General features: G+C 44.5%; 1 protein-coding gene across 1 annotated transcript in view; it reads right to left on the bottom strand.

The window, feature by feature from the left end:
- Positions 1 to 22,787, bottom strand: part of PITPNB (phosphatidylinositol transfer protein beta) — a 44,181-nt gene that overhangs the window by 10,090 nt on the left and 11,304 nt on the right. The window contains exons 2-7 of the mRNA XM_066603688.1: positions 21,752 to 21,782; positions 17,348 to 17,493; positions 10,876 to 10,967; positions 7,123 to 7,130; positions 4,567 to 4,641; positions 3,747 to 3,830 (exon numbers count right to left, since the gene is read on the bottom strand). Of these exons, the coding sequence (XP_066459785.1) occupies positions 3,747 to 3,830; positions 4,567 to 4,641; positions 7,123 to 7,130; positions 10,876 to 10,967; positions 17,348 to 17,493; positions 21,752 to 21,782 (436 nt within the window). The remainder of the gene's footprint in view (positions 1 to 3,746; positions 3,831 to 4,566; positions 4,642 to 7,122; positions 7,131 to 10,875; positions 10,968 to 17,347; positions 17,494 to 21,751; positions 21,783 to 22,787) is intronic.

Raw genomic sequence — 22,787 nt, 5'->3', positions numbered from 1 at the left:
AACGATTATTTTTATGCAGACTGAAACACAGAGATAAACAAGTGAACGAATAGTGCCTGATGGCTTCACGGTTACACGTAACGATCACTCCCTTTCACTCGTTAGAACGAATTGTGAGCGATAGTCATTGCATGTAAATGGGCCTGGACTTGGTGACCATATTTTAACAGTTTTTATGCAACTTTTTTCCTTTGTAGTTTTAACTTAAGAAATCTGCAGTTCCTTTCTTGGCCACTAGAGGCCAGCAGAAGCATCTCTGGAATAATAGAAAGAAGCCCTTCTCCGACTCTTGTGTGGACAAAATGTTATGAGCCCATTATCACTGGAGGTTTATATAGACAATTCATACTAATGTGTCACCGACAGGTCCAATAAATACCTGTGCACACTTACTACTCCAGCATTTCCTCACCCGTTTGCCACTCTACCAGCATCCATACCCATTTCTATAAAAGGAAGAAACAAGCATGAAAATAGAAGTTGGCAACTGCAGGGAGATTTTACTCATTTTCCATTGCTTACATAATGACAACATATTCCAAAGTGCTGCACGCAGACCGCGAGCCTCGGACCCAGCAGGGACAGACCGCTGAACTGAGATATTGGTCCTTTCCCCTCCTGGATGTCTTTTTTCAACCATATTATGTAACTATATACTTATGTAAAAAATGCACATCAGCCAAAGCTATGCATTACAGAAAGGCGAAACCCCCGCTACTCCTGGCGGGTGCTGCGCCGCCTCTTAATGCAGCGCACATTGCTCAAGCGCCATTCTTCTACCAGCGCACTCAATAAGAGGTGTGGAGCCCCTGACAACCTGCAATCATAGTAATATAGTTTGTAAGGCTGGAAACAAGACCTGCGTCCTTCCGGTTCAGCTTATTATTGTATGCCGACCCAGAGGAAGGAGAAAACCTCACAAGGAAGAGCCGATGCTGATGGAGAGAAAAACAGGAATGATCATCTCTGGGCCGAGCCGTTGGCCATCTGGCCCGTGTGAACGAGCCCTTGCACTGCGTCGTAATACAAAGTATTCCACTTTGTGAATTCTATTTATGGATGGCCATTGGTCCTCTAATCTGATTATAGTTTTATCTACAGTGTAGTGATATTCCCATAAACCAGAAAATTATCAGCTACTAGAGAAACACAATCACCAGAAACTAAGGTGCAGAAGCAAAGTGGCCCCTTCAGGTTGCAGAACCTGCTCCCCGTCTGATACACCATGTGGCAGGAAGGAGGTACAAAGTATACCATGCCTAATTCTGTACAGTGTAGGACAGTACTAACGTATACGCTTTCACAAACTACTGTAGATGGCTTCTCTTTAAATCCCAACTTTAAGGAAACCTTAGAATTCAGGGCTTCTACAATTTCAGAGACAGACAGCAAAAACAGCTTAACCCTTTCCAATCCAATTTGTATCCTGGTTTTCCTAGGGGGCTTACTCTTTCTGCCATTCTACAATGGCGCTATCTGCTGGCTAAAGCCAGTACTGCATGAGGTGACCCGTTGGATAGGCTCCGACAGTAGAGAGGCTGGCAATATACAGTAAGAGAACCCCGATGCATGTCTTCCAACATCAGAGCTGTACAGCCTTAAATCATAATGTCTTCAGAGATCAGACAGTGGATTGGAAAGGGTTAAGGCTAGGTGCCCACTAGCTATATGTAAAAGTCGTGCCCTAAGGGATCGGGCGCAATTCGCATAATACAGCGCAGATTCCTTAAACCTGCACTGGCGGGTCTCATACCTCATCTATGAAACTGACAATAGGACATGTCATGGGGTCTTCATGTGGACCATCGGTCCACATATATAATCTCATAGGCCTATAATGAGGACAGCACCAGGCCCCATATACAGCAGTGTGGAGGAGGCCTGGGGGTAGTTTCAATGCAGTTTTTAAACTCAAAAAGGTTGCATCAAAAACTGCCACAAAATCCTGCGGGCCAAGCCACCTGGAAGCGGATTTCAGTCTTTTTTGCAAAAATGTCCCTTTTTCGGCGTTTTGACACAGTGGCTTTTTTTTTTTTTTAACTGCACGAAAACCTGCCGTGTTCAGATGCTTGCTGTAGGCTAGTGGGGAGATATAAAATAACCTACAAACATAGGGGCAGATTTACTAATACGCTCTAATATTAGACAGTGCTAACTTAGGCCTCATGCCCACGGCCGTGACTGACTCTGCCAGTGGAATATCGCAGTGGAGTCCGTCATGCCAAAAGACCCCATACTTGCCTCCCGGGTCAACTGTGTGTGTCCTGCCTGGCAAGCCGCCACGCATGCGCAGTACAGTGATGATGCACCGGCAGTGCGGGACAACGTGGCCGGCAGGGATGCGTAATCACGCAATACTTCTGCTGTGCTCACAGTGGAAGTATAGCATGACGGACGGCTTCTATTGAGAACAATGGAAGCCGGATGCACGTTTTTCCGCGGCATTTAGAACAAGCCGCGGTTTCTTTCACGCTGCAGAATTCTGCCGTGTGAACATTGAGCTATGAGGTTCAATAGAACCTAATAGCTGCAGCATAACGCGGCCATGGGCATTAGCCCTTAGACTCACCAGTCTTGAAATGAGCCACATTTATGAGTGGCTCATGCTGTATGATATATCTGGCACATGTTTATAGACTGTCTAGTCTAACTTCATACCACCTCTTAGTTGGCATAATTAAAGCACAAAATCGCGCCAACACTAGGCACACAATGTTGTATTTGGCCAGACCCCTTCGTTGGAGGAGTTGTAAAGAGTGTGTCCAAAAGTGGCCAAAACCACGTTGTGCAAATCACGTACGACAGTTTTCTGGTGCGATTTGCACGAGAAAATTGGCAAATGTTTACAGCAAATCTGCCACGATCATTACGGCTGCGTTTTTAGGTCTGTTTTTTAACCCATTTATTTCACAAATCATGGCCTGCAGTCAGTATGGCATTTTACCATGTGTCTCTATAGGAAAAACTAAAAGGACAAGAAAAAAACAAAACTAAAAAAAATTGCCAGTTTATAAAAATAAATAGAATAAAAACAGAATCAGAAACAAAAAACCTTTGTGATTTATCTGGTAGTTTTTTTTACCCTAAAAGATGTCAGAAAAAAAAGAGCCCATCCGTGGCGAGCCCCAAGGTGCGCTCAGCACAAGTTTTCTGTGGCAGCATTTCATACTGCAGTTTTGAGCCCAGAAGCGAATTCAAAAAAGATGAAAAGTATAAAGGACCTAAACTTCTCCTTCCTGCCGGATCCACTTCTGGCTTTGGCTGCAAAGACTGCTATAAAAACTTGTGTGTGAAACCACCCCATAAAGTGTAGGAAAAAACGAATCTCCCCATAGCTTAAAGGGGATGTCCAACACCCCCCCCCCCCCCCCACCAGAATCCTCTAATTGACTGCAGCTGTCAGGTGACCTCAGTGAGAACATTTTTAACGACGACCATTGGGAGGACAGTTGGGCTACAGTGCTGGATCCATAGCAAAGGACGGGCAATTACAGCTCTTTGTTATATTAACGCAGTTGCAGCTAATCAGGGGATCGTTGTCCGATAATTGGGCAACCCCTTTACAGACCTCTGAATGTGACAGGACACTGGTAGTTCACAGCTTACTGCAGTCACACATCAGTTTACAGGTTTTGATAGGAGTTCGGCTTTAAAAGCACATTCCCTTTAGTCCAAAAGCTTCTGTTTCATCCACATCAGATCAAAGGAACTGGAGTCTTAAGAAATTAATGCAGCAAATCACTTACTGCTGGTTCTACTTGACTTCTATCTGCAATGTCGATATGGACCACTTCAACAGTCTTCCACACGTTGGGGTCTAAACAATGTACCTGGGAGAAGAGGAAAGGAACAAGATGTCCTTCAATATTTACATACTAGAACTAGAAGACAGAAAGCCTGTGGTGCTCACAGCAAAAACAGGGAAGAAAAGCACAAGACTTGTTACTTTCACAGTAAGTAGAGCAAATCCAACGCTTGTTCTGTCCTGGTTTCTATCCTCCATGCAAAAACCAAAAACAGAACCTGGCCAGCACCGTAGAGACGAATACGTGAGATGGAGAGCATCGGTCTCAGTAGGACATTGCCCAACACGGTCAGTCCTCGAATCTGGGGTCACTGGATTCACTAAACGTATCAGTGAGGGGTTCATATGTACAGAACTATCAAATGGTACAAAGACTCTGCCATTCTTAGATTATCAGCCAAATGTTTCTGATAAACCTTAAGAAGTTCTATAGAATTCTTGTGTATAGAGTTTAGGAAATCCACAAGACCGGTCCATTAAAAGATACCGGTAAGAGCTTTCATATTCCCAAAATAAAAATAAAATCATTTATTTATTACCCCAACAAGCTGGGTGCTCATTTTACCGACATCAGAAGGATAGAAAGCTGAGTCAACCCTGAGCCAGCTACCTGAACCAAGCGGGGATTGAACTTGCAACCTTCAGGTCATCGGGAAGAGCTTAGGACTGCATGTCTGCTGCCTTATCAATCTGCACCACACAGGGCTCTACAAAAATCTACAGAAACTGTATTTCCACATTTTACAAAGGAAAGAACTTACATTTTCTTGAGTCCCCATATCTGGTTTGTGCCAAGTCTCAATTTTTATGAAGAAGTCTTCTTTCATATATTCATTCTGAAAGTGCAAAATACAAATCATATATACACACAACTTGGAAGAGCTTGAAAAAAATTGTTGTTGGGTGGTGAATCCAAGGTCAAGCATGCCATCAACATTCCGAGAAATTTCCGTCCCGTGTGAACCCAGCCTTACAGCTGGGCTTCCCAACGTTGTTCCCATAACTCCCACAGAAGTAAATGGGAGTTATGTAAACATCGCACAAAGTGCTACAGGGTTTGTGTAAAGGTAACTTTATACGGACAGAAATTATCACAGCGGCATTTAAATCCCCCGAACAGTCCTATACGGCCCTATGCAATGAGATCGCAGGGAGCCGTGCCGGTGTCATGGCAGTTGTGGGGTGGCTTGATAGACTGACTGTCAAATTGCAGTATTATGTTATGATACAGTATGATGTAATGCAAGTGGTTGTCCCCTCTGCGGACTAAAAAAAAAAAAAAAAAAAAAGTAAAAATAGGTATAAAGTTTTACTAATTATTAAAAAAAAGTACGGTAATAAAGTTAAAAAAAAACACCCTTCTGGCATATTTATAATTAAAGAAGCTACATCAAAAAACCAAAAATACATATTTGGTATCGCAGCATCTGAAAAGTCCGATCTATCAAACTAATGCATTATTAACCACGCACGATGAGTGTCATCCGAAAAAATAAAGAACGCAAGAAATGCGCTTTTTTTTGGTCACCCTGTCTCCAAGAAAAAAATGCAATACAGAGCGATCAAAAAGTCGTACGTATTTTCAAATGGTACCAAAGCAAACTACAGGACAACCCACAAAAAATGAGCCCTTGCACAACTATGACGATGGAAAAATAAAAAAGTTATTGTGCGCAGATGGTGGCGGCAGAAAATAATAAAAAAATGTTTTTATGTCTTTGAACAAAAAAGTTTTTCAGTACATTGTATGGTATATTAAATAGTATCACAGAAAAATACAACTTTAGAAAAGGAGGAGGGGTGGGGGGGGAATGAAAATGGAAAAACGAAAAAAAGCTTGGTCGCTAAGAGGTTAAACTGTGTACTACAATGCTATAAGTCACGTTCTAATGTTGTGCCACGAAAAAATGGGGGTGGTTTTGGTACGGTGTTAGCCAGTAGAGCAAAGTGTGATTGTTCTCAGTAAGATAAAACAAGTAATCTTGTAGATATGATACCTTTTAATGGCTAACAAAAATACATGATGTTATAGTGAGCTTTCAGGTCTTCTATCGATCCTTCATCAGGCTAAAATGAAACTGAGCCTCATACAAATCAGTTTCAGGTAATCCTGATGAAGGATCGATAGAAGACCCAAAAGCTTGCTGCACCATCATGTATTTTTGTTAGCCATTACAAGGTGTCATATCTACAAGATTACTTGTTTTGTCTCACTGAGAACAATCACACTATGGCGCACCAGTCATGGTAATTGCTACATCTGTAGGTACTAAAGGCATTTACAAAAAAAAAACTGCCAAGTTAAGGATAACTATCAAATAATAGTCTGGGTTGAAGTGCGCATACTTCGCCAGCATTGTGGAAATCTGCTCATAGGGCAGTGCCAGCCATCTTCCCCCACCTGGGACGGACATATTTCTCCTTCTATTTAGCATGATCACATTGACAAGTTCACTTAAAGACATTTGTCCAGAACTAGAAAAACGGGGTCTGCTGCTTTTCCAAAAACAGCACAATGCTTGTCCATAGATTAGAGCTGAACTGCACTACTAAGAGACATTAGGCCGCCAGCAGATAGCCGGGTCGGATACCGCTGTGAGAATTCTCGCAGTGGGATCAGACCCATGCCCCTGCCGTGACCACTGCCGCCCAGCCGACGATGCGCAGAGTGGGGCTGGCGCGTCACTAGTGACGTTTCTGTGTGGGCCTCTGCGAGACCCGCTCAGAAATAGAACATGCCGCAATTTGTTTTCCGCACATGCTTTCATGCGGAGAAATCGCAGCTGTGTGCATAGGATTGCATTATATAAGGCTGCCTGTCTACGGGCATTGCTATATCCACTGCGAAAGCCGCCGCCCAGGAGCAGGAGCCAGCAGACAGATCTCCGCAGTGAGCCTGACGGAGAATCATGGCAACCCTCAGCATGCTGCGATTTGCCGCCCGCGAGTGGAGAATCACTATGATTCTCCACTCGTGGACAGGGGGCTGTGCTTTCTGTAGAAACGCCATGGAAAGTGTTCACTGAGTTCCCCGCAGCCGGATTATCGCTGCGGGGAACGCAATGCCAAAACGCCCGTGGACAGGCAGCCTAATGCAATCCCATGGCAGCGGGCACGGGTGGAAATTCTGCGGGAAATCCTGCTGTGCAATTTCCGCCCGTTTGCAGGAGGCCTATATCTCTTGAGATCCAAAACAGCGAATCAAAAAACTTGACCTTCAACTACAAGAATTCTTGAATATTGAAGGAAAAACGCAAAGACATCTGCATTGCAAAGTCAAGGTTTACATCAGCCATAAAAAAGCAGCATAAACTCACCGTTACAACTGATCCATTGAGAACAGGAAGGCACATAGAGGAAAAAACAGGAAACAAGATTAGCAGTGACAATGGCCGGCATGCAGAGGCACACTACACTTTATGGACAGGTCTACATGGAATGGAAAGGACCCCCTGAGATTCCACAGGAAACCCCACAGTGAGTCCATTGCACTCCACATGGTTTGCATACAGATTTTGTAGCGGACCTACTGGAAGTTCCGCCAAGGATGAAGCCCATGTTAACATCCGCAGAAAGAATGGACATGCTGTGGATTTAGAATCATACGAATGATCTGGTCTCTCACACTTTGCAGTTAGTGTAACACACAGCAGATTTTCTGCCTGTAAATCCGGATGAAAAAGCTTATATCTAAAATAAGCTAAACCCCTCATAAAGCCGCTGCGCCATAACCATTCTGTGCGGCGTGGGTTTATTTTTTTGGTCCCCATTATGAAACTATTCTACAGTTAGACTTCCTACAGTTTGCCACCGCAAATCTCAGCAGCAGATGGCAGGAATTCTATGGCAGTAATTACAGTAAGACAATTAAACCAGATTACCGATGACATCCCCAAGATCTACATCAAACTTGTGCGGCAATTTGGGTTGGGCAATCAATCAAACTGATTTGCTACTTTAAGGCTGCATGATTTAGGTTTCCGGGGAGGAGGCCCGCAGAGCCTGGTGCTCCCGTTGCCAGGGAGGGGCCCGCAGAGCCTGGTGCTGCCGTTGCCAGGGAGGGGCCTGCAGAGCCTGGTGCTGCCGTTGCCAGGGAGGGGCCCGCAGAGCCTGGTGCTGCTCCCCTATTTCTTAAAGGGTGCATTTCCAGCACCTGTGAGGCTACTACACTGTCCTCCGCAGCTGTGGGGCCACCAGCCTACTGTCATACGGCTGGGTAAACATTCTAAATTTACAAGACCAAAGATTCAAACGCCAGTCTAAATAGGATTCCAGCAGTGACAAGATGCACCTAACATATAAGGGTATTAGTGTATCTTGACGCCACCAGGAATTCCTGGTGGAATCAAGATTGACAACGATTGACAACATGATTGGCTGCAGTGCTTTTTGTTGGTGAGGTCCTGCAAGGGCACTAAAGTTATGTGTAGAAGGTGTAGAGGGGTTGCAACCTCTGCTTCCTTGCAGCCCCAGGTGAAAGTGTCCGGGAGCATCCACTTTTCTTCACAGCAAGCTTCAAGGATGACAGACGTGGCCGCCGTCACCCATCACAGAGGCAACCGATGTCTTCAAACGTTTATTCGGTGCAGCGGGCATCAGGGGTAACAGAGGCGGCTGCCCTCACCCACCAGAGAGGCGGACGCCGTATTCGGAGATGTCACCGGGGGAGTGCCCATCACCCAGCTGAAAGGTCGCCGCCGCCACACAGCAGTTAGGCGGCCCACCGGCAGGGAGCACACAGCCGCTGGGACGGATGCCAGCGGGGGGGGGGGGGTAAGCTCCTGTCACACCCCTAGCTTCCGGTGGCGTCAAGATACACTAATACCACATATAAGTAGGCATACGCCTCTTCATACATTAAGCACATGGGCTGTCTGTACACATAAAAGAAAAAAACCTACGCCAACTATAAGCCGAGGTAGGTCTCTGGTATGAGTTACCCCAGCTTCTGGTATAATCTGTCAGGCTGGGGCAGCCATCCTCCCTCCAACCAGCCACATTCACTTTTTTTATAAAAAGCTGCGTATATGTAAATTCAAAAAGTCACACATTTTTTGCACAAGCCTGCTCCAAAAATATTGACTTATATGCCAATTTTGTTTTTATAAATCCCTTGTAACTGTAAATCGCACATCAATATTGATTATACATAAAAAGTTACCGAAAAAGAAAAAAAAAAAAGAAGAGAAAAAGAAAAACCACAATATGCAAAGTTAAAATCTTTATATATATTTCCAAGTCAAAATGGAAATAACAGAATCTGTAGGAAATCCAGAAAGAGATAAAGCAGCAGCTCCGCCCCGATCCCGAGGGGCACATAAATTCTGCACAAAAGACACTGATTAAAAGGTCAGTAAAACTGTTCATCTGGAACTCGATGACCTGGAATTACTGCTAACATGGCATCTCACCAAAATAGTCACAATGCCGAATTAGCAGGAAATCACCAAAAGCTTCAGTATCTTCAAGGTCAGAATGATAAATCTCAGCGGCTTCGCTTCCATGGCGTCCAGCTTTACCGCACCTCTGTCTTACAGTATGTGTCTGGGAAGAAGTTTTGCTTAAACTAGAAGTTTAAAATAAATATTTTCTCCAAGGTCATCCATAAAAGGCGCCAACCAGCAAATCGCCTGCCTGGGAAAATTACCTATGGCATTATGCATACAATACTTTTTACTGAAAGGCACTTTCGTGTAGTGACATAGATAAGAGGCGGCCATTTTTTTTTTCTGTGGTTGGGATAATATATATATGAGCCACATTTATTATGCCTATTGCTACACAAGTACAAACATAAAAAACCCATTGGTCTAAGAAGTGGTTAGTCTAATGGCCCACTGGCGAGCGTGGTATTGGGCCGACAAACTCCGCTTGGTATTGCGCTCAGCAATGCTTGTTGTACCTCTCAGACGAAAGGCGATTTCCAGGCAAAAAAGCTTTACATGGCTTCTGTGAAATTCCGATCCTCTCATTCAAGTTTCACGCACGATAGAGGATCGGAACAGTTTCCCATTGATTTCAAAGGGAAACCTTGCACCGCACTTACATGTACATCGCACGGCATGCGATAACCATGCGATTTAATGGCCCATTGAAATCAATGGGCAAGGAGTTCTGATGAACGTGAAAAGACAGAACATGCCATGATGTATTTCTTCACAGCATCGCTGTGAGGGAAACATCACTCATGTGTATGGACTGTATTCAGAAGAATGGAGTTCATATTCGTGCCTCTCGCAACGCACAAAACGCGTGAGTGATGCCGACCGGTGTGAAACCAGCCTTCTAGTGCAATTATACACGTTGTGTCTAACCTGTGCATTAGGGAGAGGTTTTTTGCTATTCCCCTTCATTACTTTTGAAAATACATGTTTTCTTCCTCCGTGGCTATTGAAGAGTATGGTATGAGTGGTGAACTTAGCAGTCAGTGCCAATCAGATGCCTCCAAACTTCAGATCCTCCTTCCTTCTCACAACTTGAAGCCTAAAGGCCCTTTTACACGGAGCGCTCATCATTAAAATAAAAAATTAAAGTGATGAACGAGGAGTTTGCTCATCGTTCATTTCATGCAAGCATTAAAATCATCGTTGGCTCATTGACTGATCATTCGGTTCAAATATCGATTGTTCAGTTGTTCTCATTCACTTATACAGCGAATTAGAAGGACTGAATGATTTAGCAAATGAACAAGCCAAAGATTTATCTGCCTGTATGAACAGGCTGCAAGAGCGTCCGATAAATCACAGACTGCAGCTGCATCCCCCTCCTCCCGGTCTTGTAGTTACTGGTTTCCACTACATGGTTTTTGGTGACTGAGAAAGAGGTCCCCGTCAACCTGCGGGTTCACAGAAGATGATCAGAAGGGAAGGACATGCTGCTCTAGGCTGATGGGATTCCTTCATTATTTTTTATTTTTGCGTCCATCAGTAGTAGATGTGACTGTATGAAGTGTAGATACTGTATCATCTAATGAGAGAACAGAAGTAGTTCTCCTGATTTTGGGGAGCAAGATGGGGTTGTGCCCAGATAGAAGGTCCAACTTATGAAAGGAGTAACACAATGCAGCTTACTTGTTCTACAGTAAGGATAAGCGTTCCACGCCTTTTCATGGAATACCAAGGATCCCTCTGGAGCAAACATCTTTACGAAGCCAGGGACTTTACTGAAGACAGAAAAATACGCATTAGTTACAAAGATCCCGCCATCTCCTCAGACCCAACCATTTATAGCGGTCATTTCTCATCATGCATACTTTCCCATCTGTTAGTATCAGACTCATATAGACCTATAATTATGTCACACGTGAATTGGGAGATCTGCATCAAGAATGCCAGACATTTGTTGACACAGACATTTAGATGTAATTGGACTTTTCAGAGAAGGCTCGTGGGGAGCTAAAATAATGACCTTTCTGTTGAAAGCTGCAGGCTCTAATATTAACTTTGTAGCCATATATATCTAAAATAAATAAATCAATCTTGTTATTTGTACAGCACCAACTTGTTCCGCACAAAGCTGGGTACTCATATTACCGACCTCGGAAGGATGGAAGGCTGAGTCGACCTTGAGCTGGCTACCTGAACCATGGGAGGATTGAACCCGCAACCTTCAGGTCGTGAGCGAGAGCTTAGGACTGCATACTGCTGCCTTAACACCCTGCACGCTCATAAGGCTCTATATATATTATCAAAAGCCAATGCAAACAAATTTATTAGCGGCCCAAGGAAAGATGAATGACTTGTCACATACTGGGGAGAGTTTTAGAACTGTCTTTGTTGCCCCTAGCAACCAATCACAGAGCAGTTTTCTTTTTTTTTAAAGGCAGAGTAGGAAATGAAAGCTGAGCTGTGATGAGTTGCTACAGGCGACAGAGGCATCCCAGTACATATCCCCGGTAGATGTGGGGTCAATGGAATGTAAAGCATGAAACTGGAGAAGGACTTTGGGTGCTTGTACATGGGATAAGCGGGCAGGCAAACGATGCCCAACAGCTGGTCACAGCTATTATCACTGACTGCGCTGACTGAATGGAGGCCGAGCGGGCAGTGATCGCCCCAGCCCACCCTCTTCCAATCACGGTAAGCAGGCAGTCGTCCATAAGTGTACAACTGTTTACACGGAACCATATGTTGCTCAGTTTTCTGCATGCGGAAACTGGACTAACAAGAAGGGAACGACTTCTGGTTGGTCGTTCAGTCGGTGCTTGCATTTACACGGAACGATAATCGTTTAGAATACTACTAGATCGCGGCATCTGAATGATTACACGGTGCAGCGACAGGTTTTAAAAAATCTTATAACAGAAAGTAATTGATATTTCTGTAAAATTAAAGCCTGCTGATTCCACTGGTAACTGACTACTAGCGGCACGTCTCACTTCATGTTACGAATCATTTCCTTTTTTTAAGATAACAGCTTGGACGTGCTATAGTATTACTATTCTACTGTTTTTGGTGGAACATGACGCTTGGATCTTGACTTTCTCCTGTAAGAACCATTACTTTCCCTTTGTAAGAACCATCAAGAGTCGCCCATCATATTCGGATTGTACTTCCCTTTGTAATGGTCTTCAATGACTGAGAGGTCTTGTTTACGTAATACGCAGTGAATGGAAGCCATTGATGTCAATGGGTTCGTTCATGTAAGCATACTTTGTTCACAAGATGTACAATCACCTGAAAAAATATGCAGCATGTCATTTGTGAATGGGCGGGCACAAATACGCAGGGAGTACGCAGGAAACCTGCTTCTTTGTACACCTTTTCAATGAGACTGTCTGCGTTCTTTTTTGTATATACAGATATGCAGTATATTTGTGCACTTAAAAATATGCCAGAGCAGGCGAAAGACACGACAGAAATGCACTTTCATCCATGGGAAAGAGCCCCAATAGTGATCCCCATAGTGGCCCCAGTAGTAACCGTGACCACCATAGTGGCCCCAGTAGTAACCGTGACCACCATAGTGGCCCCAGGGATGCTGCACAGCCAGAGGCCAATAGCCACCCTCCCATTGGATCAGGAATAGGTAATCTGACGCGATGAGGCACAGGTTTTATTGCAGGGAGTGTATCTGGATACAAAAGGTTATCTTTCTGCTTACTGGAGAAACCTTTGGCATTTGTCATGCAGAAAGTCAGTCTCTTGGTTCTCACCATACCATCAGATGGCGAATAGCATTCTAGTCTTGGCTTCCAGCCGCTGTGTGAGATGAGTGTTACATGACACACAGATCATCTGCGGTGCCCACTTCTTATCATGGTCGCCAAGCTTTATTCCGAAATACTTGTGATAGGCCCACTTTACCATGGATGTTATTTTCCTCCACTGTGTCTTTGTTGTGTACTGTCCGCAAACATATCAGAAATTGTCTGGGTTGTTTAGACATCCGCGCCGCTCAGCCATATTATTATTACATTTTGAAAAATAGTCCCAGTCTAACCAATGACCTGTAAAAACACAGTTCATTAATTACAACTTACTGTTGGATTATCCGCAGTGTTTCCGCTAGGTGGAAACATAGCCTATATGTTACATAAACCTACCCTTATAGTGTTCAGTCAGTGCGCGATGTATAACAGGGATTGCAAAATAGTTGCGCAATCCCTTTTGATATTCTTTTTATTAGGCAAGGTTAATGGCGAGCCTACTGGATTAATTGTATAGGCATATTTCCAAACCAAATGCATCCAAATATGGTGCTGGAAGGTGGGCCCCCTGGGCTGCAAGGCACCGATCAAGCCACCAGCGAAGAACAAGGACGAAACTCGAACTTAAGTACTAATGACGCAGGACGGTCAAAGCCATTTGGACGCCAGTGTGCTGAAAGAGCTACAAGCGAAAGGTTTCGTTGGTGTTTCTCAACGATTCACAACATCGGCACGTGGAACGTCCGTGGCATGAACACTGGCAAATTGGAAATCCCAAAAAATGAAATTGGACGGCTCAACATTGACCCGTCACCAAAAGCTGTCCATTGTTTCAATGCCATAGACGACAGGCTGAACTAGATGGACATTGTCTTCATTCAGCCTTACATACTACGGTACTATGATAGGATCATATCCATACGGATCAATGGGAATCTTCGATAGATTACAATTCTGCAAGTTTATGCACCCACAACCAATGCAATAGATGAGGACATAAAAAAAAAGTATGCCGATCAAGAACAACAAGAACCGGGCATTCTGGGGGAAAAGGTCACATGGGCCCTGAATCTGCCAAGCCGGAGAGCTCTGGGCATTGCTCACAAACCAGCCGAACTGCTCAAACCAGTGTTAGTCAAGATTTTAACAGACCTATGTCAAAAGATCTGGAGCCCCAAGTCGAGGCCCAAAAACTGGATAAGATCTGTCTTCATCACACTTCAAAAAAAGGTGATGCTTAAGAATGTTCCAACTACCGCACATCACCCTCATACCTCAGGCGAGCAAAATTAATTTAAAGATTATACAAAAATGTATTGCAACAATTGTCGAACGGGAACTGCCGGACGTTCAAGCTGGCTTCCACAAAGGACGTGGCACTAGACACCAAATCGCGAACCTGCACTGGATCATGGAGAAGACCCGGGAGTATCAAAAGAACGTGTACATGCGTTTCATCAACTACAGCAAAGCATTAGATTGTGTCGAACATAAGCTTTGGAAGTGTCTGAAGCAAATGGGCGTCCCAGAACATATTAAACAGCTTATAAGGTCGCTTTACAACAACCAAGAGGCAACAGTCAGGAGAGATTATAGAAACACGGATTGGTTCGGAATCGAGAAAGGCGTACCTCAACAGCAAGAAAACGAAAGTCATGACCACAGTAGGCAACAGTAGAGTGAACATAAAAATTAACAACAAAGAAGTTGATACGGTCCAAGATTCCATCTTCCTTCAATGCAAAATCGATTGCAATGAGCAACCTGGACCTGAGATCAAGAGACTGATTACACTTGGTAGGAATGCAATGCAAGGAATGGAAAAGATCAGGAAAATCAAGGATATTAGCATTGCAACAAGAACCAGACTGGTCAATGCAATCATCTTTCCCAAAACGACTAAAGATGAGCGAGTACCCAAATGCTCAGGTGCCTGTATTCGAGTCGAGCTTTTCGTAATATTCAAGAGCTCTATTGGAGTAACGAACCCCATTGAAGTCAATGGGAGACCTGAGCATTTTTGTATTTGACCCGCCGGGTGCCGAGCTTCTCTCCCTCAGCAGGAAGTGGTAATGCGGTGAGGGGTCGAACTCGGCGCGGTACTCGCTTGAGTAGCGAGCACCATCGAGTATACTAATACTCAAATGAGCATTAAAGGGGTTGTCTCGCGAAAGCAAGTGGGGTTATACACTTCTGTATGGCCATATTAATGCACTTTGTAATGTACATCGTGCATTAAATATGAGCCATACAGAAGTTATTCACTTACCTGCTCCGTTGCTGGCGACCCCGTCTCCATGGCTCCGTCTAATTTCGCTGGCTTCTTGCTTTTTTAGACGCGCTTGCGCAGTCCGTGCTTCTGCCTGGTGAATGGGGCCGCTCGTGCCGGAGAGCTGCTCACCGCGTCGTCATCGTAGCTCTGCCCCGTCACGTGTGCCGATTCCAGCCAATCAGGAGGCTGGAATCGGCAATAGAACGCAAGGAAGGAGAAGAAAATCCACGGTGCACCATGGGAGAAGACCCGCGGTCCACCGTGGGAGAAGACCAGCGGTGCCATCTTTAAAAGAAGAATAGAAGAAGCTGCAGAACGCTGATGCAGGTAAGTGCAATGTGCTTTTTAAAAACTAACCTATGCTTTCTTTTTAACAGGGCAGAATGCGGGGGTAAGGGAAAAAAAAATGTTTTCGCTTTCGCCGCGAGACAACCCCTTTAAGCTCGGACGAGCATGTTTGTTCAACTCTAATAACGATGTATGGTTGCAAAAACTGGACGCTCAGGAAAACAAAAGGAAAATTGATGCGTTTGACAAAAGAACAAGGTAGTGTAAAGATCACGTCAACCCGAAAATATCACTAGAGGCAAAATCAAACAGCGACTCTTTTTGGCCACATGATGCGCGCTAACTCACTGGAAACAGTACTGATGCTTGGCAAGGTCAATGGAAAGAGAAGATCAGGACGACAAAGAACAAGATGGCTGGATACAATCAAGGCCACCACCAACATGTCAATCACGGAACTGAAAGAAACGGTGAAAGACAGAACCGCGTGGAGAACATTGATCCATAGAGTGACTGAGGGTCGGCTGCGACTGAAAGGATAATCATCATCATAATATTTCCAAAAATATAAAGTACAACAGCCATTGGATTACATCATTTCCAATAACTAGAAAACCTTACGTGGCAGAAAAATACGGCCATCATAGTTGAATTCAGCGCACTAAAATTACTATAAGCCCTCTGTCTGTTACAAAAAGTGTGTTGCACAGCGTAATCGTTCCGTGTAAAGGAGCCTTATGGCCCTTCAATATAAGCCGACAGTCGGGTAAACGGCTACACGAGTGCTGACGTTACTGCTAAGGTCGTTGGCGATCGTGCAAAGCGTTTACACTGATAGTCTTCATTGCTGGATTCAAGGACTTCTTGCTCAGTGCCTCACCTTCTATATGAAGCGCTGAGCAGGGAGCTTTTACACGTAACGAAAAGCCAGAGAGCCAACAATAGTTTTTTCCCTGACTAAATGCAAAAAAAAAAAAATTGTTCACCATTTGTTCAGTTGTCGTTATTGCTGACTTTCAAACAACAATTATCGCTCAAATTTGTTTATTTGAAGAAATTCTGAGTGATAATAGCTAGGTGTAAATGGGCCATTAGTCAATACATGCAAAACACAAAGATGGAAAAATAATGGATGTGTAACAGTGCAAAACAGCAATGCAGATAAGGAAGAAAACAACAGTGTGACCACAATGCGGCCACTCATACCGATCCGGCGCTGCTGCGGATGACGACGTGCTTTGTCAAGTCTATCTGAGTATTTCACTTTTAGAACTCCCATACTACCACCACAATACAGCATGTGGATAGGGGCTGACTAAACTAGGTTACCCATTCAAAGTTGCTTTTAGATGGAACGATTTGTTCAAACGAGCGAAGGTGAGCGATAGTTGTTCAGTCTAAACGGGAGCCAACGACTGAATGACGAACGATAATCAATCAGCTTTGGTTTGTTGCTCGTTTTGTGCAGGTATGAAAACCATTGTCGGCTCACTTATCGTTCAGTTTAAACAGCCATCGTTCAGTCCCTCATTCGCTTGTACAGAAACTGAATGATTCTCGTTTTAACGAGCCAGCGATGTATCTGCCTGTCTAAACCAGCTGCCCGAGAGCCAACGAGCAGGCGGTGACCTCACTCGCTCAAACGAGAACCGGCTCATCTAAAAGGGCACTAAGGTGACAACCCAAGTTTTTAAAAAATAAAATTACCATATTAAATTAAGTCTAGCAGAAAAAGATAGGTAGTCACATGACTGACATGGTTGGCAACTGTAAAGACTCTGAATTCTTTTCCGTTGCCAAGATGAATGTGAGCAGCATCTTCTGGGGGACTTACCTTTTCAGATGATAGATTTTATGTGTATATTGGCCCTTTTCACCATCTTTTTCATATGGTTCGTTTTTCAAGACTTCGATTCCTTCACCCCCGCCCGTTTCATTTTTGCTGGCTTCTGCCACAGAATAAAGCTGACCTACTTGATACTAAAAATGCATGAAAAGAAACAGAAAACTGTTATATTGTGTGGGCAAAAGGAGCTCATCATAATAGCAGGCCTGTCACTCTGCCAGCTAGGGGTCCTCATTAGCAAAAACTGAACAAAGCTTACCCAGTGCCAGTATCTGACAAGTGGGAGGGGCTTATGGAGGCATGCCTACCACAGAATAAACTGTGCCAGAGCGCACAGCCAATCTCTGAGGGTCTGAGGGATCTAGGACTACACCTTCTCTGAAGGCCATGAGCTGCACCTGTAATGGGCCTAGAAAATGGGAGCTAGCTCTTTAAGGCTAAGAGTTGCTGGAGTTCAGGGTTTCAGTGTAAACATACTAATTTTTAAAGAAAAACATAACTTTGGTTTTCGCCCCAATAAAACAGAGGGGGGGGGGGGGGGGGGGGGGAGTCTAAAGAAATAGCCCTATATGTCACAGAAAACACAGCAAAAAGTTTGGCAACTGAAGAAAAAAAAGGGAGCAGTAAAACCACCACATGGTTAAATCCCTAAAAAGTATCTGGTCCTGTAGGTACAAAGCAGCCCGGTCCTTAAGGGGTTAATAAAGATTTGCTTTTGTGTCGCCACATTCCAAGAGCCATAAACATTTATTTTTCCATCCACAGATCTGAGAATGGTTTCTTTGCCAGATAAGATCTAGTCTTTACTTTGATTAAAATGGGATCATATAACATTTTGATCACTTTTTAGTCCATATTTTCTCGAGGCGATCTGTAATTCTGGCAATTTGTTACTGTATGGTATAAATAAGTTACATTCTGAGGGTCAGTACGATTGATTACATCTAAACCGATTTGTTTTTCACGTTTTTTTTTTTACTTTTACCCCACTAGAGGACATATATATATATTACAATGCTTCAGTACTATGCTGAGCCTTGTGGGCCACCCCCCTCCACCCACCGTGACATGTAAAGGGTTAACCATAGGGCACTGGTGGATCTGTGGTTGCTCCAGTCCCTGCTGTTAGAGCAGGTACCAAGTTGTTATCAGACAGCCCCTGCTGCTACCGGCGTGGTAGACGGACGTGTGTCTGCATTCTGATGCAGCGCCATAAAAAGGCGTATGAGCGTTCATGAAGTGTCAGCGGGCTCCGCCAATCAGTGCTGGCGCTCAATGCACCAATCACAGCCATTCTATGATGCTTTGTCGGCGATGACAAGTGCCCAGCAGCGCACACGGAGCTCTGGGGAGCAGCAGTGGGGACCCCGACGGCGCCAGCTAGGTGAGTATTCCTAAATTGTTATAGCTTCTTCTATCAGCCGTGCGGAGCAAAAGTCACATTCTCTATTCTATCGAATGACACTCATAGGAAGGAGTAGAGAAAACAACTTCCCTTCAACATACAAGAGCCTGTAGGATTTGGCGCGTCCCAGCAGAGGTCACATGGGACAACAGCGCAATGGGGGAGGGGGTGTATTTTGAATTTTTTTTTTCACTTTTCCACTACCCCGTTCCCACATGGTCCCGCGAATCTGGCTCTTTTCTGACCACTGTGTGTACTTCCATAGAAGTCTATGGCAGTGCAAGCGCACAGCAGTCTGAAAAGAGCCCGATTTCCAAACCGTATGGAGTTCACCAGCAGACAGTGCAGGAATGGAGGAGCAAGAGAGTATACAAAATAAATACTTCCCCCGGTTCACCACCACAAGTAGTTCAGAGGCGACAGGTTCCCTTAGTATCTCCACATAATCGGAGGAGCTTCCCATTTAATCAGATTACAGGATAGAAATCACTGCTATATTTTAGTCAAACCCTGTGTGGAGCGTTGCAGAGACAGGTTCAGCTTACATTAACATATTTTTCTGTTGTGTCACCTATAATTCTGTCCGCCTCAAGTAGAGATGAGGAAATGACTAACATGCTTCACAGGAGCAGAAGTCAAACCAGTTACAGAGGGTGTTAAACTGGATCTCCGGCTGAGAAACTGGTATTGGGTAGGTCAAGGGAGTCCAACCTACGGGCCAGGACGGCTATGGAAGCGGCCCAACACAACCCTAAACTGAAGACAATTTTTACACCATCAGACATTACATGTGCCTGTGGTGACTAAGTTAGGGAAGCTATTGTATCTGATTATTAAGGACAAGGGTTTAAAGATCGCAGTCACGACCGGTCCTGAAGGTGGGGGCCGGCAGGCTGAAGCTGGAGGAGACCAGGCAGCAGTGGGCTGCAAGCTTCCACTTACAGACAGGCTCATACAGATGACGAGGCAGTGGACGGCACCTTGCAGCTGTCTTCGGGTCCAGCGGGTGCCGATTCTCCTTACCAGTCCTCGCATTTATTGGTATTTTCTATTGAGCAAATACAGATTTGTAATTGCCCAATAGAAAATAAAACCAAATACGGATGAAGTATTGATGACACGGTGCAAGGTCATCTGTGACATCCGTATTACAAGAAGCTCCTCTGACAATTCCCTACATCAGTTTTTACGTTACAGAACAAGATATTTAAGACAGTAGTAGGTTGAAAACAGTTAGGAAACTTTCATCTGGGACAAAACTTCCAAAACCTAGGTTGGATCTCTACGGCTGGGTTCACACGGGGCGGAATTGCCGCGGAATTTCCATGCAGAGTGTCCACATGGCAATTCAGTCCACGGATCGTAATCACGGGATTAGCCAGCAAAGTGGCCGAGATTCTGCAAAAATTTTGTCCACACGCATGGAAGCGGACATGCTGCGCAGAAAACAAAAGAAGCACGCACCAGGTCAATTCTTTTTTCATTTCCGCAGCAGCCTGTCCATGGGGAGAGATGGCCGCCGTGCGGATGCAGGCCGCAAAGCCACTTCAAAACCTGAGGCGAAAGGTCACAGGTTTTAAAACTGCGCTTATCCCGTGGAAGTCTCTGCAGTTTTTCTGTGCGGCCAAGCTGCGAGAGGTCCGTCCCGTGAGAACCCAGGCTAAAATATCCAGAAATCGGTTTCTAGTTTACTGATTTTAAAATGGATAATATAGAAAACTTTTGGTCACAATCTAGATTTTTTTTTAAATCCTGCATCTTTCACACTGACAACCAGAGTCTAACGCCATTCTCACACAGGAGAGTTTGTTTTTTTTAGCGAGCGGGCATTTGAAACCCCACAGTCCTCTACAGACAACAGAATTAAAAATTCTACAATCAGAAAATAAAACCAATAGAGAAATGGAAACTTTCTAGATCTGGTTTTAATCAATACAAAAAACTTTTGACGATGGTCTTTTTTTAATACGTATTATTAGTATTTTTTGCGTGTAGAACACGACAACTGCCAATCACATCATGCAGCCAATCAGTCACACACATCAAGGAAAAGAACTTTAATCTAGAGGCAGATCACAATAAAATGTTGGCTTGTCTGTCAGTGGAACCTGCTGCCATTGGGGGCAAAATAGTCTCTTTAAAGTGACCCAAAAAATACTAAGGTTGCACCAACTGAAAACTATTTCCTGCACCAACATTAAGCACCAGACGCTGGCACCATTCATACAGCAGACAGCTGCAGATTATCTAAGACCTCCCTCACACAGGGGTTTTCATTTCATTGCTGCGCTTTGACAGCGCTGCACGCTCTATCTTTGGGCGTTTTCAGCCCTGCGTCACCCACTGAAATGAAAGGGCAGCAGTTTCAGCAGTGCTGAAAACGCGGCAAAACTTGGTGCTGCGTTTTTGGCAGCGTTAACCGCACACCGATTTTCAGGCGGAGGGCTTGCAATATAAGCCCTGCCCCGAAAATAAGTCCTAGTTAGAAAAAAACAAACAAACACAATACTCACCTACCCGCTGCCATCCATCTATTGCTGAAGGCCAGGTTTGAGAACCCCGCCTCCAGCAATAGATTGCTGTGATTGGTTCGACAGTGGCTCGATGCCCAATCACAGCAGTTTATTGCTGGAGGTGGGGTTCTCAAACCTAGCCTACGGCAATAGATTTGTCAGTGCAGGAGAAGCCCGGAGCAGCGGCAGAGATCAGCAGCCGCGACCCGGACGGCAGCGGTTAGGGGAGTATTGATTTTTTTTTTTTCTTTCAGCATCGTTGGCTGTGTTTTCAGAATGCCAGCGCTGTTGAAACCGGGCTGAATCCGCACTAAACGCAGTGCTTTCTGCAAACGCCTGTGAGAGGGAGGCCTTATCAGAGCTTATCACACACCTGGATGAAGAAGTGTGTTCCACCGCAGCAACAAATACCACGGACATCGCCAAAACTAAATACACGACAGACAGGAAAAAAGGTAATAAAGAGACACATACCTCTTCTACGGAGCACGGCAAAACTACGCGGCTGAAAGAAAAAAAAGAAAAAAAAAGTTTAGAAAGTACGATATTAAAGTTGGTAAGACTTCTAATTTATACATGTTCATTCACAACTATCCCCACATCTCATGTACACATAAAGACAGACATTCGGGAACTCATGTATTAACTAATTGGTGGTCTTTAAAGCAAGCTCAGTACGGGGCACACCAAAACAGATCCCGGATCATGTTCCAAAGCTCCATTATCAGATAGCATGCCCTCTTATAGCTTCCAAAGATCAGCTTATCACCTATCCCACAATAGGACACAAAAGTCAGAACATGGGGGTCTTACCCATCAAGACCCCCACTGATCCCAAGAAAGAGGGTCCCACACCCCCCTCTCCTGCTCACTTCACCCCCTCTGCAGGGAGGGGCTTAACTGCGCCCAAGCCAGCCAACTACTGCTCCATCTATTTCACAGGGATTGCTGGGAATGGCCAAGAGTCTGTACCCCGTGGATAGGGAACAACAGTCAAGCCTGGGATGCCCCTTTTAAAACTAATTAACCCCTGAAAGACACTGCAATTTTTTTCCCCTGCTTTTTTCAAGTCACAAACGTCACTGGAATAGTCATCTAGGAGCTCCGGGGCCAATAATAAAGCACCATTGCTGCAAAAGGATCCCCCTATATAAAAGAATATAAACCTATAGAGATACTTAAAAAGGTCATTAACACTAATATACAAACAAAGAAATAATGTGTACTCTAGGCCACTCTCATACGAGTGCGTGTAAAGGAGCTGTGTTTTACTGTACGTATTTGCCAGCGTTTTTCGGGCATATTTTTGCGCAGTAACGATACAGGCAGGCCAGCTGATATCACAAGTCCCCCTCCTGGTAGCAAAGCAACTTACTTACAAAAACGTAATGTCCCCGCATGCAATTGCATATTTACTGTGGGTTTTTTTTAACACACCCCATTCATTTAAATGGATGTGCACATGTGCATCAGTATGCCGGACAGCGCATCCACAGGGAAGAAAATGAAG

Source organism: Eleutherodactylus coqui, chromosome 5 (genome assembly GCF_035609145.1).
Source record: "Eleutherodactylus coqui strain aEleCoq1 chromosome 5, aEleCoq1.hap1, whole genome shotgun sequence".
Classification (NCBI taxonomy): domain Eukaryota; kingdom Metazoa; phylum Chordata; class Amphibia; order Anura; family Eleutherodactylidae; genus Eleutherodactylus; species Eleutherodactylus coqui.
This window is presented reverse-complemented; position numbering and strand designations above follow the sequence as displayed.